The sequence below is a fragment of the Micromesistius poutassou genome, assembly GCF_964030765.1.
Source record: "Micromesistius poutassou genome assembly, chromosome: 10".
In the NCBI taxonomy this organism is placed as follows: Eukaryota; Metazoa; Chordata; class Actinopteri; order Gadiformes; family Gadidae; genus Micromesistius; species Micromesistius poutassou.
Window position 1 is genome coordinate 186,207 of NC_140280.1, and position 16,613 is coordinate 202,819.

Sequence of the window (16,613 nt, forward strand, 5' to 3'; positions counted from 1 at the left end):
ACGGCACATGGTCACGCAAGTGCAAGTGTCGTAACCGTACGCAAAACAGTCACAGGCGGAAAGATGCGTTGTCGTTATCGCTGTAAGAACAACAATTATAGTAATGCAAAAATATATATTTTTTCGATTTTTATCACTAGCTATCAATTCTAAAAAGGTGTACAAGAAAAATTGCCCCTGCAGACAGTGCGAATTAAGGGTAGTTTGACGTTGTTGTTACAAACTACATTACCCAGAAACCAATGCGCGTGCGAGAGCCGCAGATGTCATCAGCTTGTGGCGTGGGTCTCCTGGTCGAACCTCAGCAAGAGCTTCTTCAGACTACATCATCATACAGGACCGCGTGTGGCTTCACAATGAGTGTAAGTAGAAGGAACCGTCTAGGTTGTATGTGTTGCTGTCTGGGCTTTCAGCTGTTATAGTATACTACACTATAGTATACTATATAACTTGTATAGGGCTGCATGTCAAATGTAACCTGCTAACTAAGTTAGCTCCAGTGACTAGCTCTCATGGTTCTGTGTACCTACAGTGAATCACACTTGGACAGGACACAGTGGTTCATTTCTCAAAACAAATCGGACCGGGATGGCTTTGGCTTGATTTAAATTATTTTTATATTTCTCGTTGTCACAAACATCACTGCTAACTAAGGCTGTTGTGTTCCAGGAGCGCAAGGGAACAGCGAAGTTGGATTACCTGAGGAAGATCGAGAGAGAGATCCAGGAGCAGTGGGAGAAGCAGAAGACGTTTGAATGTGATGCACCCACGACCATTGGGGAAAGCACCAAGTAAATATAAGTTCTTAACCGGTCAACGGTGTTCTAACCAGGTCATCTAAATATGTCCAGTGCTCTTCAACGAAAAAGGATGAAAATGTCAATTGCACAAAACAGAGCAGACACCTTCCCAGTCTGGGTCTTAATGGTCAAATGTGTGTGTATACATTGCATTATATATACTATAATAACTATAACTATAATAGAAGTCAGACGTTTGTACTGGTTTATGACACACATGTGCCACTCAATTGCTGTGGTGCATTATTCAAATTATCTAGGAAGTAAAATGTTATAGTCATAGTCATAATACCACAAGAGATGTTTTACAATTATAATGCATTGTTTGTTTTCCGTTTCAGCAAAAACAAGTACTTTGTGACCTTCCCATATCCTTACATGAATGGCAGATTGCATCTTGGCCACACTTTCAGTATGTCAAAATGTGAGGTGAGTTTGCTGACGATCAAAGAACGGTGAAGAATCACAACCACTGAGACAAAGCAGTTGTAACGTTTTAGTGTGGTTCTTTTTAAAAGGCAGATGCCTAGAGTCCCATGTTGTTCCAGTATTAACAGTTTTGTGGGCTTGTTATTCCAACTGAATGGATTGGCTGAACTACAACGGTCTGTTTCCTCCCAGTTTGGTGTCGGTTACCAGCGCCTGAGAGGGAAGCAGTGTCTCTTCCCCTTCGGCCTGCACTGCACAGGAATGCCCATCAAGGTGAGTCTCTCTTTATGTTGAGCTATGTGCTTAGTCCATGTGTACACTACTGTGCATGTAGTGGCACAATGTACAATACTATGATTTTAAGAATTGTATGTGATCGTGTGATTAACAGTGAAGCAATATTTATTGTCTTTGTTGCAAATGTGTTATGCTGAATAAAAAAAAAAAATCAAATAAAGACTACATGCATGCATCTAAAATAAACTAAAGAGTAGTCTATAGTCTATACTAGTACAAACAAAATCTAAACTATTAGTATTGTTCAGTGACTTGGTTCAGATGTGTGGCTCTCCAGCTCTTCAGAGATCCAACTGGGGCCTGCTGATTGACTTGTGTCCTTCGTGGCCAGGCCTGTGCAGATAAGCTGAAGAGGGAGATGGAGGTTTATGGAAACCCTCCGGTGTTTCCTGATGAGAAGGACGAGGAGGAGGAGAAGAAGCCGGACATCTCAGACGAGATCATCATTAAGGATAAGGCCAAGGGCAAGAAGGTAACTGGACCTCGGTGTTCATTTCACAATCGTTTATGCACTTTCTGTATCAATGTCGTTATTTTGAGTATAGATCCGATGCCACCAAACCTCTCAAAATACAGAACATGTGACAGCAAGAATCAAATATAATGTGTTTATTGGACCATGTAACATTTGAACCACTGACCTAGGATGCCCATCCACACTGAATTCAACCATTGCAAGGAATGTGTCTGAAAATACGTCTTACTTGCTTACATGCTTTCTTTACCTTTTTAGAGCAAAGCAGCAGCGAAAACGGGAACGGCCAAGTTTCAGTGGGATATCATGAGCTCCCTGGGTCTGACCCACGCTGAGATCGTACGGTTCGCCAACGCTGAGCACTGGCTGGAGTACTTCCCCCCGCTGGCTATCAAAGACCTGAAGCAGATGGGGGTCAAGGTAAAGCCTGAGGCCACTGTGCACTTCAGTGTGATTAAAGTCATGCATTAGTTGAGTTTAGTGTGATTAAAGTCATACATTAGTTGAGTTTAGTGTGATTAAAGTCATACATTAGTTGAGTTTAGTGTGATTAAAGTCATACATTAGTTGAGTTTAGTGTGATTAAAGTCATACATTAGTTGAGTTTAGTGTGATTAAAGTCATACATTAGTTGAGTTTAGTGTGATTAAAGTCATGCATTAGTTGAGTGTAGTGTGATTAAAGTCATACATTAGTTGAGTTTAGTGTGATTAAAGTCATACATTAGTTGAGTTTAGTGTGATTAAAGTCATACATTAGTTGCTACCATTGACTTCCGGAGTTGGCTCCTGTTCATGTGAGAGGAATACACTTTTAATGCATTCTAAATAATGCACGTGTTTAGAATAGTCGCTTACTCAAAACGAGGGCCAGTGACAACATAACAACGCTGTACTTAATAATAATAATAATCATTTGGCACTATTTTCAGTTGAGCCCGACTGATGTATGGGTTGACTATCACAGATAGATCATTATCAGTGTATGTGTTTGCTGATATGAAAACTTTAGAGATGGTGTTGTATTTATAAATGTAATTACCTCTACATGTTTTAACTGAGCACCATCCATTTAAAACACTCCTGTACTGTAAGTCGGTCCAACACGGTCAACCTTTCCCGGCCGACCGCTTCTGGAGCTCATTGGTTAAGGGGAGGGATCTCTGGCCTCATTGTTTGGAGTCTGCTGTCCTCTGAGCTCTAACCTGACCTAACCTGACCCTCACAGGTGGACTGGAGACGGTCCTTCATCACCACCGACGTGAACCCCTTCTACGACTCCTTTGTCAGGTGGCAGTTCATCACCCTGAAGGAGAGGAAGAAGATTGCATTTGGCAAACGGTGAGCTTACATATTTGTTTGATCAAATGTATTTTTTAATGTAGCCTACTACATTAGTGATGTTGTGAAAGGTAACATGGTGGAATAGCTCTCCCTTGATTTGGAAAAGAAAGACTTGACAATCAAAACTGGACATGTGCCAACTCGTATTATAGATGTACATTATATTATAAATATTTATTTTTTTAAAGTATACACAATTGTAAAAATGGTACGAATGTGCACTGTACTGATATACAGACAACTTTTTGGTAGGGTTTTGGTGTGAATCCCTAAAAATAGATTAGTCGGACTAGATAAATTCCGCAAAATAATAAAAAGACGCATGATAGCAGGCTTTGCATGGGCACTAATAATATGAGAATACTAATATGAGAATAATTCATTTGAAACAAAAACAAACAATTCAAATATTTCCCGCATCGCTGTGTTTATGCAGATACACGATCTACTCTCCTAAGGACGGGCAGCCCTGCATGGACCACGACAGACAGACGGGAGAGGTGCAGTATGAACACATGGGACAAGCTGAAGATGGATGTATCATTTGCGTAGTTTTGTAAACATTGCCTTTCCACTGTGGTTCAGGAGATCGTACGTCTATTTTTGTGAGTAGAGTCATAAAAATAACGAGTAGCAGTCAACTTGCTATCTGTTCCTCTTGTGACGATGTTTAGGGAGTTGGACCCCAGGAGTACACTCTCATCAAGATGAAGGTTGTGGAGCCATACCCCGCCAAATTCAAAACCAAAGTATTCTACAGCAGGTAACAGTGATAGTCATAAAGCAGATCCTCGCTAGGATAGCATTTTCTTTTTCTATTGTACATTTATTATTGAAACCCTTTTTTCGTGCTCTTATTTGTTTATGACCGAGACCCAACAGTATCACTGAAACACATTACTAGCCCATGCATAACAAAATCACAAGATCACGTATTACAAGATCGTTCATTTCACGCTACACTCGTTACTCAGTAACTCATGATACAATCGACCAAGTGAAGAAGAGTCCCTACGATGTTGACCAATGAAACGCCGTCGCTCCCCAGTGGCCTGAAGGGGAAGAACATCTTCCTGGTGGCGGCCACCATGCGGCCCGAGACCATGTTCGGCCAGACCAACTGCTGGGTGCGGCCCGACATGAAGTACGTGGCCTTCGAGACGGCCGGCGGCGACGTGTTCATCAGCACGGCGCGCGCAGCCCGCAACATGTCCTACCAGGGCTTCACCCGGGACAACGGCGTGGTGCCCGTCATCATGGAGGTCCTGGGACAGGTGTGTTCATTAACACTCAGACAAAGGTTAACACACACACTGACCCCCCCCACGGCCGTCAGGGTCAAGTGTCGCTCAGGGACACCTCCACACTCCGCTAGGAGGAGCCGGGTATTGAACTAGCAACCTGCAGGTGACCAACCTGCTCTACCTCCTGAGCTAAGCCCACTGATGAGATGAATAATATCTTGAAAGCGATGCAATAAAATCCAATTGCATTGTCAATGTTTATTTGATCATCGTTATTCTTATTGTATTATTCCCTTCCAGGATATTCTGGGCTGTGCCCTCAGTGCCCCGCTGACCTCCTATAAGACAATCTACGCTCTGCCCATGCTCACCATCAAGGAGGACAAGGGTAGGACAAACATCATGACGTCATTTAGTCGTGGACCACATACAAATCAATGGACCCATTTGAGTTGTGTAGATTTGACTAGCACCTTTCTCACGGACTGTTCTCGTTAGTCCAGCTACATACCATAATGTAGTGACGTGTAGTGATCATCATGTGATCATCATAATGTGCTATGAGATGCCTTCCTCTCCTTTACTAATTGGCTCCTTGTCTGAAATCACAATGGCAGCACTTGAATAGGATGTCGTGGTCTTCTTATACAACATGGGTGTAGTAAGCTGCTATCAGACTGAATGTCTTTCTATTCCCGTATTGTTTAATGGATTGAACCTCAAAATGGATTCTTTAAAAAATGGGAGCAGCTAATGTGATCTTCAGATTGTCACCTGTAAACCATTTCAGCCATGACCATTGGCTGTGGATGTGCGGAATGATAATGATAATGATAATGCTCATCTTCATGGCCGGCTCCTCTCAAAGTCGTTCCATAGAGGAGAGCCGTTAAGGGAAGGATCCTCATTGGTTGGGTCCCGCTCAGGTGTTGGTACATGTCTGATGGGGTTTCTGTGTCTCTGTGTAAACGTATGTGTGTGTGTGTGCATGGGGGTTGAAACCAATCTGCCATCTATATGAGCCGTAGCAACCCAGAGAGCAGACGTTTAAACGCCCCGATGGCAGTGAGTGTGATAACGGCGGTCTGTCCCGCACTGTCCCGTACTGGCTCTAAGACTCTTTGTACTGGCCCTAAGACTCTTTGTACTGGCCCTAAGACTCTTTGTACTGGCCCTAAGACTCTTTGTACTGGCCCTAAGCCCTAAGACTCTTTGTACTGGCCAGTGAGTCCCCAGGTGTGTGTGAGGTGTGTGTGATAACGGCGGTCTGTCCCGTACTGTCCCGTACTGGCCCTAATGAGGTGTGTGTGATAACGGCGGTCTGTCCCGTACTGTCCCGTACTGGCCCTAATGAGGTGTGTGTGATAACGGCGGTCTGTCCCGTACTGTCCCGTACTGGCCCTAATGAGGTGTGTGTGATAACGGCGGTCTGTCCCGTACTGTCCCGTACTGGCCCTAATGAGGTGTGTGTGATAACGGCGGTCTGTCCCGTAGGTACCGGCGTGGTGACCAGCGTACCGTCTGACGCTCCCGATGACATCGCCGCCCTCAGGGACATCAAGAAGAAACAGGTGCGTTGATCTCACCCACGCTGAAGCAAAGTCCATTCAAGTCTCCCGATGGAACGGAAGCAGTGTGCAAACAGGGAGGGGGGGGGCCCTGTTAGGGGGGCTGAGGAGAAGATATTGTTCTTCTGCCCGTCTTAACACAGGTCTTTCTCTTACCGTCTGCAGCGCCTCCTAGTGGCGTTACAAAATGAGCCAACATCACAGAACGCAACGTCGGTACAAACTGCGCTGCGGACTGTGGCCGTGGAGTTTTGAGATAATTACTTACACGGAGTCGTTCGTTGCAAAGTTGTCAAAAATAAATCAAAGTTCATTATTAGATCATTTTTGATTCACCTCTACAAAGTATACAGTATACACACAGCTTCAAAGTACGTTTGAGTTCCTCGACCACTGCAGTCCACTCAATGCGTTGTTTTTGTGCGTCCATTCCCTATTGACCCTGTTGTTGTTGTTTTGTGCGTCCATTCCCTATTGACCCTGTTGTTGTTGTTTTGTGCGTCCATTCCCTATTGACCCTGTTGTTGTTTTGTGCGTCCATTCCCTATTGACCCTGTTGTTGTTTTGTGCGTCCATTCCCTATTGACCCTGTTGTTGTTGTTGTTGTTGTGGTTCAGGCCCTGAGGGAGAAGTATGGCATTGAGGACAGGATGGTGCTGCCCTTTGAGCCGGTAAGTCCTGCAGTAAGGCCACTAGTCGCCCAGCGGTCCTGCTGCTCTGCTATAGGAGAGCTCCTGCTAGAGGAAGCTTTCAGAAGACGGTGGCAATCCTACAAGGGGTGGATTTAAAACCTTTGCAGACACTTTTTAGTGCTGGCAGAGTTTATGTTCTCTGATTCCCCACATGAAGGAGCATGATTACTCTCAACAAACATGAAGCAGAACAAAGGGAAATGACCCTCTCACAAGTCCCATTTGTGTGACTAGGGTTCCAGTCATATATGCAGCATATACCACCCTTGACTGTCAAATTGGCCTTGTTTAATATTACCAATCACTTACTGTTAACCTTGATACAATACTACGTACAAATGATATCCATAATGAATGTACATAAACAAATAAATCCAACAGCATCTTTTAGAATAGCATCTGTGTGTGTGTGTGTGTGTGTGTGTGTGTGTGTGTGTGTGTGTGTGTGTGTGTGTGTGTGTGTGTGTGTGTGTGTGTGTGTGTGTGTGTGTGTGTGTGTGTGTGTGTGTGTGTGTGTGCGCGCACAACAGATCCCCATCATTGACATCCCAGGCCTAGGGAGCCTCTCTGCTCCGCTGGTGTGTGACGAGCTGAAGATCCAGAGCCAGAACGACCGGGAGAAGCTGGCCGAGGCGAAGGAGAGGGTGTACCTCAAGGGCTTCTACGAGGGGGTGAGTCTCCACCGCCTCCAGGGAGAGGGTGTACCTCAAGGGCTTCTACGAGGGGGTGAGTCTCCACCGCCTCCAGGGAGAGGGTGTACCTCAAGGGCTTCTACGAGGGGGTGAGTCTCCACCGCCTCCAGGGAGAGGGTGTACCTCAAGGGCTTCTACGAGGGGGTGAGTCTCCACCGCCTCCAGGGAGAGGGTGTACCTCAAGGGCTTCTACGAGGGGGTGAGTCTCCACCGCCTCCAGGGAGAGGGTGTACCTGAAGGGCTTCTACGAGGGGGTGAGCCTCCAGGGACTACCATCAACATTGTTGTGACATTCAAAATAAAGTATCTTCATTTATCCGATGACAATGCTCATTCACACAAATATTCTAATGTAAAGATTATTGTGGAAAATGAAAAAAGTAAGACAGGCAAGCTCTAATAACTGTGTGCTTTTCCAGCCAAAACCACTTCAAAGGCCTCAGGTCCTTTTCCTTTTAAGGATTCACCCTGTAGGGGAACACACACACACACACACACACACACACACACACACACACACACACACACACACACACACACACACACACACACACACACACATGAGGGTTAAACACATGCTTTTGCGTGCTTCACTTCTTATTGGCTGATACTGTATGCCGGGAAACTAGTGATTCATGCGTTAATGCGACAAACCTGTCCGTTGAAAGTGAATCAAAGGGGCATTAACGTCGGCAGAGGCAGCCCTGCAGCCCCAGAATTGGGCATAGATTTTTTAGAGGTGGGGTCAGGAGTTATTTTCTACTTTTATACCATTCAGCCATTAAGACTTTTGTCTGGCCATTTCCAATGTGATAAAAGACAATAAAAATGCTTGCAGCAGGAAAACAGAGTTTATGCTTTGGTCAGGTGCTGTAGTTGGAATAGCCTCATGAGGCCAGCAATATATTCAAGTTAGAGTTTCACAATGATTATCAGTCTGGCCTTGGCTGGGCAGCAATTCATTTCCCATCATCTTTCCGGAAGTGTGGCCTCTTCTCTGAGATGTTGCTGCTGACGCCCTCTCTTTAGATCATGCTGGTCGAGGGCTACAAAGGGCAGAAGGTCCAGGACGTGAAGAAGCCCATCCAGAAGATGCTGGTGGAAAGGGTAGACTGTCGGATCCTTCTTGTGTTTTCACTGTTTTTGTTGAATCCAAAGTATCTCATTTTCTGAATGGTTTTCCATGTGGTGAGTGTGTTCTTGAAAAGGGCCTCACTGATCATCCTTCTGGAGGATGTGTTGTGCTGAGAGCGATCTGATCGCTCTCTCCCTAACCCTAACCCCCGCAGGGGGAGGCTGCAGTTTACATGGAGCCAGAGAAGCAGATCATGTCTCGCTCGGGGGACCAGTGTGTGGTGGCTCTCTGTGATCAGTGGTAGGTGCCCCATCCGCCCTTTTGCAAACTTAAAGGTTACCGTTGCTTTCTTCCTTCAATCCTTTTTTAAATTACGACACGTTGTACTGGCCCTAAGACACTTTGTACTGGCCCTAAGACTCTTTGTACTGGCCCTAAGACTCTTTGTACTGGCCCTAAGACTCTTTGTACTGGCCCTAAGACACTTTGTACTGGCCCTAAGACTCTTTGTACTGGCCCTAAGACTCTTTGTACTGGCCCTAAGACTCTTTGTACTGGCCCTAAGACTCTTTGTACTGGCCCTAAGACTCTTTGTACTGGCCCTAAGACTCTTTGTACTGGCCCTAAGACTCTTTGTACTGGCCCTAAGACACTTTGTACTGGCCCTAAGACTCTTTGTACTGGCCCTAAGACTCTTTGTACTGGCCCTAAGACACTTTGTACTGGCCCTAAGACTCTTTGTACTGGCTCTAAGACTCTTTGTACTGGCCCTAAGACACTTTGTACTGGCCCTAAGACACTTTGTACTGGCCCTAAGACTCTTTGTACTGGCCCTAAGACACTTTGTACTGGCCCTAAGACACTTTGTACTGGCCCTAAGACTCTTTGTACTGGCCCTAAGACACTTTGTACTGGCCCTAAGACTCTTTGTACTGGCCCTAAGACACTTTGTACTGGCCCTAAGACACTTTGTACTGGCCCTAAGACTCTTTGTACTGGCCCTAAGACTCTTTGTACTGGCCCTAAGACACTTTGTACTGGCCCTAAGACTCTTTGTACTGGCCCTAAGACTCTTTGTACTGGCCCTAAGACACTTTGTACTGGCCCTAAGACTCTTTGAACTGGCCCTAAGACACTTTGTACTGGCCCTAAGACTCTTTGTACTGGCCCTAAGACTCTTTGTACTGGCCCTAAGACTCTTTGTACTGGCCCTAAGACTCTTTGTACTGGCCCTAAGACTCTTTGTACTGGCCCTAAGACTCTTTGTACTGGCCCTAAGACTCTTTGTACTGGCCCTCAGTCAGTGTTGTAATTATCAGCATTGGACATGAAACCAAAGACTTTTTAAATGAAGACACGCGCCTCAAACAAGCCGCACACCCATCTCTGTTAAACACTATCTGTGTACATTTTTTAGCTCCGGCACTAGAGCTAAATTTTGATATATTTTATATTTATTATATTAATATTTTATAATTTTTTATAATATATAATTTAACCAAATTCCAATATCATTTATTTATGGATTTATTTTCACAAGATGATTTATACACCCTTGGCTTCTCCCTTTTGGCTAGTCTTTAATAACAGCAAATTCAGACTATATTGCTGTGGATGCTTTTTATTTCTCCATGTGTTCATGCTCGGTGTGTTTCTGTTCTAGGTATCTGGACTACGGCGATGCAGAGTGGAAGGCACAGACCAACCAAGCTCTGAGCTCTTTGGAAACGTAAGAACGTTTCTCTGGACGTCACGGTGTTGTGATGAACATGGTTTCAGATGTGATGACGTGTCTGTGGACGTTTGAAGTGGGGGTTTGAGTTGACTTCTCAATATGCACTTACACATATGGCGATGGTCCATCGCCATAGCAACAACGCCAGGACAGCCGTGCATTGATTGGGTTAAAAAATTTACCTTTTTTATTTGATGTCAACAGATAATATCGTGCTTTCCCTTGAAGGGAAGATAATCATCATATATATTAGAAGATGAAGAAGATAAAGAAAAACACACAAACATGCAGCTAGTATGTAAATGAGTGAGGAGAGGGCTGCTCAGCACACTGAAGAGGGAGGGGCTCAGCCAGTACTGGGTGGAGGTCTGACTGGACTGGACTGGACCAGACTGGACTGGACTGGACTGGACTGGACCGGACCGGACTGGACCGGACTGCTCAGGTTGTGTCAGTGCTGCTGTAGGTCTGACCGCTCTGTACTGGACTGTGTTGGACGCTCAGGTTCTGCGAGGAGACCCGGAAGAACTTTGAGGCCACGTTGTCCTGGCTTCAGGAGCACGCCTGCTCCCGGACCTACGGCCTCGGTGAGTGAGTGAGTGAGTGAGTGAGTGAGTGAGTGAGTGTACATTAAAGGGGTGATATCATGCCTTCGTCTTTGCCCTGTGCTTTAGGCGGTCAGACTGCAGTGGGCGGGGCTGAAGTGCAGAAGTCCCGCCTCCCGGCGACCAGCAATGTTTACCACTTCTCAGTGGTGTGAATAGACCTCTGAAGAATAAGTCCCGCCTCCGAGGCTCCGGTTCCCTCGGTCAAATGTCTATGGGTAATAACGTGGGGTTTATGAATGATCGTACATAACAAACTCTATAGGGGGCGGAGAAGTAAAAGCTGCGTCACATTTTCAACTACACACTTTTTCCATCTAGTTTCGACTGGCTTTTTGGATTGTCGGTGCCGTTAAAATAGCATTTATAATCGTACTACTTTAACGGCACCCACAATCCAAAAAGCCAGTCGAAACTAGATGGAAAAAGTGTTCAAAACGTGACGCAGCTTCTACTTCTCCGCCACCTACAGAGTTTGTTATGTACGATCATTCATAAACCCCGCGTTATTACCCATAGACATTTGACCGAGGGAACCGGAGCCTCGGAGGCGGGACTTATTCTTCAGTCTATTTGCAGACACACGCGCAAAGTATTCGACCAATCGCAGCAGAGTGGGCGTGCTGACCAATCACAGCAGACTGGGCTACTCGGCTAGCAGAAATTAACAGAATAATAAGAGAATAATAAGGAGTACTTTTTAACATACATGCATGTTACCCTATTCTAGCAGTACCATCAAATGCAATTATTATATACTTTAAGCTTAAGGGGAGATTTGGTCTTTGTGCAGAAGTTGGAAACATTCAAATGTCAAACTAACACAAAAACACGAGTGTAAATAAAGAATAGTAAAGTAAAAACGTGAAAGGAATTCCCATATATTCAATTAATTGTTACAGATTTATCTTTGAGGAAAAAGAGTGTAGAGAAAGCACTGGCCTTGGTCCCCACCTCCGTAGCTCACTGAGGAGGACTTATTACTGCTGGTCCCTTTGGACTATAGATGGAGACAGAGGGCTACCAATATATCACCTCACTGACGGCTCACACACACTCACACTCACACTCACACTCACACACACACACACACACACACGCACTCACACTCACACTCACACACACACCAATTTCAGGGGTATAATGGACTCACATGGTGGTGTGTATCGCACTGCCTGAGGCATCTTTCTTCTTCTAATCGACTAGCTACCCTGCTGCCTCCCTCCCCTGGACCCAGAGACGTCTTTATTCATAGGTTTCAACTAAGGCTCCATCTGCAAATCTAGCCTTTTTTTCCACTGGGTGAAAAAATCAACAGATGACGACAACCCATTGAAATGAGCGGACTGAGATCATGAGATTATGCTTTGTGTTTTTCTGTGTACATAAATGCATACGCGTGTCTCTAATATACCTTGAACGCTTATTGCCTGCGCTGTTTATCTCTAATCACACGGTATGCGTGCGTCTGCGCTCTCCTGTTGGTTGCTATAGGAACGCGGCTACCATGGGACCAGCAGTGGCTGATTGAGTCTCTATCGGACTCCACCATCTACATGGCCTACTACACCGTGGCCCATCTGCTCCAGGGAGGGGTCCTCAACGGCCAGGGAGCCTCACCGCTGGGCATCAAGTATGACGCACGCACGCACGCACGCACGCACGCACGCACGCACGCACGCACGCACGCACGCACGCACGCACGCACGCACGCACGCACGCACGCACGCACGCACGCACGCACGCACGCACGCACGCACGCACGCACGCACGCACGCACGCCTCAAAGTACAGAGCAATCGGATGTGATATTCACGTCGGAACCCAACATTGGAGTACATATTCCCTCCTGCGCATCGCTTTGAGGTCTCCTAGCAACCGTCCCAAGGAACTTTTTTACATTTATTTCTCTTTTGGTCTACTTAATTTTCACCGCCTCTGCACCACAGCCTCTAGTCAAAGGCGGGAGAAGACGTTGGTGGAGTGCATGTGCGTGGTCGTGACCCTCCGTGCCTCTCCCTCCCCAGGCCCGAGCAGATGACGCGGGCCGTGTGGGACTTCATCTTCTTCAAGACGTCGCCCTTCCCCCAGACCTCCATCCCCAAGGAGCACCTGCAGAAGCTGCGGCGGGAGTTTGAGTACTGGTACCCCGTGGACGTGCGCGTCTCCGGCAAGGACCTGGTGCCCAACCACCTGTCCTACTACCTGTACAACCATGTGGCCATGTGGCCCAAGGACAGGTGAGCTCTGGTGCAGTGTGAACGCGCTGCAGGTCCATTCACACCAGGGCTGTGTTGTTGGACGTCATCCGTGGAGATAAGAGAAGAGTCACACGGCCCCTCGTGGGGGTTCATCTCTGCTCAAAGATAAATGGACCGTCTGACAGACAAACAAAACAGGCATTGAAGAGATGGGGCCGAATATAAATATAGAGAGAGAGGGAGGGAGGGAGAGAGAGGGCGAGTGTGTGTGGCTAAGAAAAGCTTCCCGACTATAACTTGACATATTCCTCATTTGTATTCATCCTACTTCAAAGTTTAAAGACAATGCGATGATTATGACCAAAGGGGGACGTGTCTATAAGAGGTTAGAGGGAGAAAGGGAGCGTTTCTAAACGGGGGAGATGCCTCTGACACCGCGGTAGATGAGGGTGAGATTAGGGCTCACTAATGTAGGAAGTGACACGCTCACACTGAGACTTCTTTAGAACTTTAGGTTATAGTAGGTTTAGATTAGGGCTCGCCATGTGTTTTGAAATGAGGAGATAGAGAGAGAGAGAGAGGCTGAAGAGAACAATGTCTTCTCTCCGCAGCGGGAAGTGGCCCCAGGCGGTGCGTGCCAACGGACACCTGCTGCTCAACTCTGAGAAGGTATGATGGACACGTAACAACTTTATTAAACCTCCGCAGGGGATATTCCTTTGTTACCACAGCCCAGCAGCAGTGGAAAACACAGGATAAACACAGGATAAACACAGGATAAACACAGGATAAACACAGGATAAACACAGGATAAACACAGGATAAGATACAATAAAAATACAAAGTGCTACTGAAAACAAAAGCAGATACAAAGGGTAAAATGTGATGAGGTAGGTTGTGTGTTAGGGTAAACACATCCGTCGTCACAGTACACTTGTACTTGTTGGACTGAGGGCGTTTTGCTGTTGTCGTTGTTTAATTAGGATATTTGTTCTGAATGTTTATGATTTAGCTTTTCCTTCCAGGTTCATTCAGTTTTGATTTCTCATTTGGGGTGTGTGTGTGTGTGTGTGTGTTGGTCTTCTGTGTGTTATCATTTGGCTAACATCTGTTTTTCACGTTTGGCAGATGTCCAAGTCCACCGGGAACTTCCTCACTCTCAGCCAAGCCATCGACAAATTCTCAGCAGATGGTACGTTGGCGCCGCGGCCGCGCTGCGGCTCGCACGCCGCTTGAGGCAGCCGGAAACGCGCCGGCATTGATTCAGCACATCGATTTCACTCATTGATCGCAAAGCAGATCGTCAACATGCCCCCCGAGTCACGGGCCATGAAAGGAGGACTGGAACACGTGGTGCATATGATGAGCCAGCAGCACATCGAAACACGTGGCCAAAACAGTGAGACACTTTAGAGATGAATTAGAGGACAACAGTGGTGAGGAGATGAGTTAATGGTTGAGCAGTTGTTAACGTCCTTCTGCTCTTAAAGGGAAACCAAAGGCCATGTCAGCTTGTGCCTGCCCACTAACACTTTTTTTTTTCTTAATGCATTCTCACTCACTTCTGATAATTAATTTAATTCAGGGGCTGTATTGCTTTTCAGGCTTTCACTGTCTCCACTCACTGCAGTCAGATTTGGGATGTTGCTTGGTAACCCAATGCGACCAATAACACATTCACATCTTATCCTGCGGTTGTAAAACTGCATTTAAGTGGCGATGTGGACCGGGATCTGTCCATACCACCACCATGTAACCCATTACTTGCATCACTTTTACTCTAAAATAACATTTAGGGAAAAAAATAAAATAACATTTAGGGAATTTTGTTGACGCTTTTATCCAAAGCGACTTACACACATTCACACCCCGATGGCGGAGTCAGCCCCTCAGGGCGACAGCCAGCGGGTCAGGAGCAGTCAGGGTGAGGCGTCTCTCTCAGGGACACCTCCACACTCCGCTAGGAGGAGCAGTCAGGGGGAGGCGTCTCTCTCAGGGACACCTCCACACTCCTCTAGGAGGAGCAGTCAGGGGGAGGCGTCTCTCTCAGGGACACCTCCACACTCCTCTAGGAGGAGCAGTCAGGGTGAGGCGTCTCTCTCAGGGACACCTCCACACTCCTCTAGGAGGAGCAGTCAGGGTGAGGCGTCTCTCTCAGGGACACCTCCACACTCCGCTAGGAGGAGCAGTCAGGGGGAGGCGTCTCTCTCAGGGACACCTCCACACTCCTCTAGGAGGAGCAGTCAGGGGGAGGCGTCTCTCTCAGGGACACCTCCACACTCCTCTAGGAGGAGCAGTCAGGGTGAGGCGTCTCTCTCAGGGACACCTCCACACTCCTCTAGGAGGAGCAGTCAGGGGGAGGCGTCTCTCTCAGGGACACCTCCACACTCCTCTAGGAGGAGCAGTCAGGGTGAGGCGTCTCTCTCAGGGACACCTCCAAACTCCTCTAGGAGGAGCAGTCAGGGTGAGGCGTCTCTCTCAGGGACACCTCCACACTCCTCTAGGAGGAGCAGTCAGGGTGAGGCGTCTCTCTCAGGGACACCTCCACACTCCTCTAGGAGGAGCAGTCAGGGTGAGGCGTCTCTCTCAGGGACACCTCCACACTCCTCTAGGAGGAGCAGTCAGGGTGAGGCGTCTCTCTCAGGGACACCTCCACACTCCTCTAGGAGGAGCAGTCAGGGTGAGGCGTCTCTCTCAGGGACACCTCCACACTCCTCTAGGAGGAGCAGTCAGGGTGAGGCGTCTCTCTCAGGGACACCTCCACACTCCTCTAGGAGGAGCAGTCAGGGTGAGGCGTCTCTCTCAGGGACACCTCCACACTCCTCTAGGAGGAGCAGTCAGGGTGAGGCGTCTCTCTCAGGGACACCTCCACACTCCTCTAGGAGGAGCAGTCAGGGTGAGGCGTCTCTCTCAGGGACACCACACTCCTCTAGGAGGAGCAGTCAGGGGGAGGCGTCTTTCTCAGGGACACCTCCACACTCCTCTAGGAGGAGCAGTCAGGGGGAGGCGTCTCTCTCAGGGACACCTCCACACTCCTCTAAGAGGAGCAGTCAGGGTGAGGCGTCTCTCTCAGGGACACCTCCACACTCCTCTAGGAGGAGCATTCAGGGTGAGGCGTCTCTCTCAGGGACACCTCCACACTCCTCTAGGAGGAGCAGTCAGGGTGAGGCGTCTCTCTCAGGGACACCTCCACACTCCTCTAGGAGGAGCAGTCAGGGGGAGGCGTCTCTCTCAGGGACACCTCCACACTCCTCTAAGAGGAGCAGTCAGGGTGAGGCGTCTCTCTCAGGGACACCTCCACACTCCTCTAGGAGGAGCATTCAGGGTGAGGCGTCTCTCTCAGGGACACCTCCACACTCCTCTAGGAGGAGCAGTCAGGGGGAGGCGTCTCTCTCAGGGACACCTCCACACTCCTCTAAGAGGAGCAGTCAGGGTGAGGCGTCTCTCTCAGGGACAC

The 16,613-nt window shown here is 47.5% G+C and overlaps 1 protein-coding gene across 1 annotated transcript in view; it reads left to right on the forward strand.

Annotated features, from left to right (window-relative positions):
- Positions 1-271: 271 nt before the first annotated feature.
- The window catches only part of lars1b (leucyl-tRNA synthetase 1b), a 30,216-nt gene continuing 13,874 nt past the window's right edge, over positions 272-16,613 (forward strand). The window contains exons 1-22 of the mRNA XM_084473942.1: positions 272-362; positions 670-791; positions 1,142-1,229; positions 1,422-1,502; positions 1,858-1,998; positions 2,260-2,421; positions 3,229-3,341; positions 3,781-3,844; positions 4,019-4,107; positions 4,393-4,618; positions 4,889-4,976; positions 6,083-6,159; positions 6,774-6,827; positions 7,379-7,519; positions 8,570-8,647; positions 8,830-8,915; positions 10,279-10,344; positions 10,855-10,937; positions 12,450-12,588; positions 12,983-13,195; positions 13,768-13,825; positions 14,285-14,348. Coding sequence (XP_084330068.1) covers positions 357-362; positions 670-791; positions 1,142-1,229; positions 1,422-1,502; positions 1,858-1,998; positions 2,260-2,421; positions 3,229-3,341; positions 3,781-3,844; positions 4,019-4,107; positions 4,393-4,618; positions 4,889-4,976; positions 6,083-6,159; positions 6,774-6,827; positions 7,379-7,519; positions 8,570-8,647; positions 8,830-8,915; positions 10,279-10,344; positions 10,855-10,937; positions 12,450-12,588; positions 12,983-13,195; positions 13,768-13,825; positions 14,285-14,348 — 2,239 coding nt within the window. The 5' untranslated portion in view covers positions 272-356. The remainder of the gene's footprint in view (positions 363-669; positions 792-1,141; positions 1,230-1,421; positions 1,503-1,857; positions 1,999-2,259; positions 2,422-3,228; positions 3,342-3,780; positions 3,845-4,018; positions 4,108-4,392; positions 4,619-4,888; positions 4,977-6,082; positions 6,160-6,773; positions 6,828-7,378; positions 7,520-8,569; positions 8,648-8,829; positions 8,916-10,278; positions 10,345-10,854; positions 10,938-12,449; positions 12,589-12,982; positions 13,196-13,767; positions 13,826-14,284; positions 14,349-16,613) is intronic.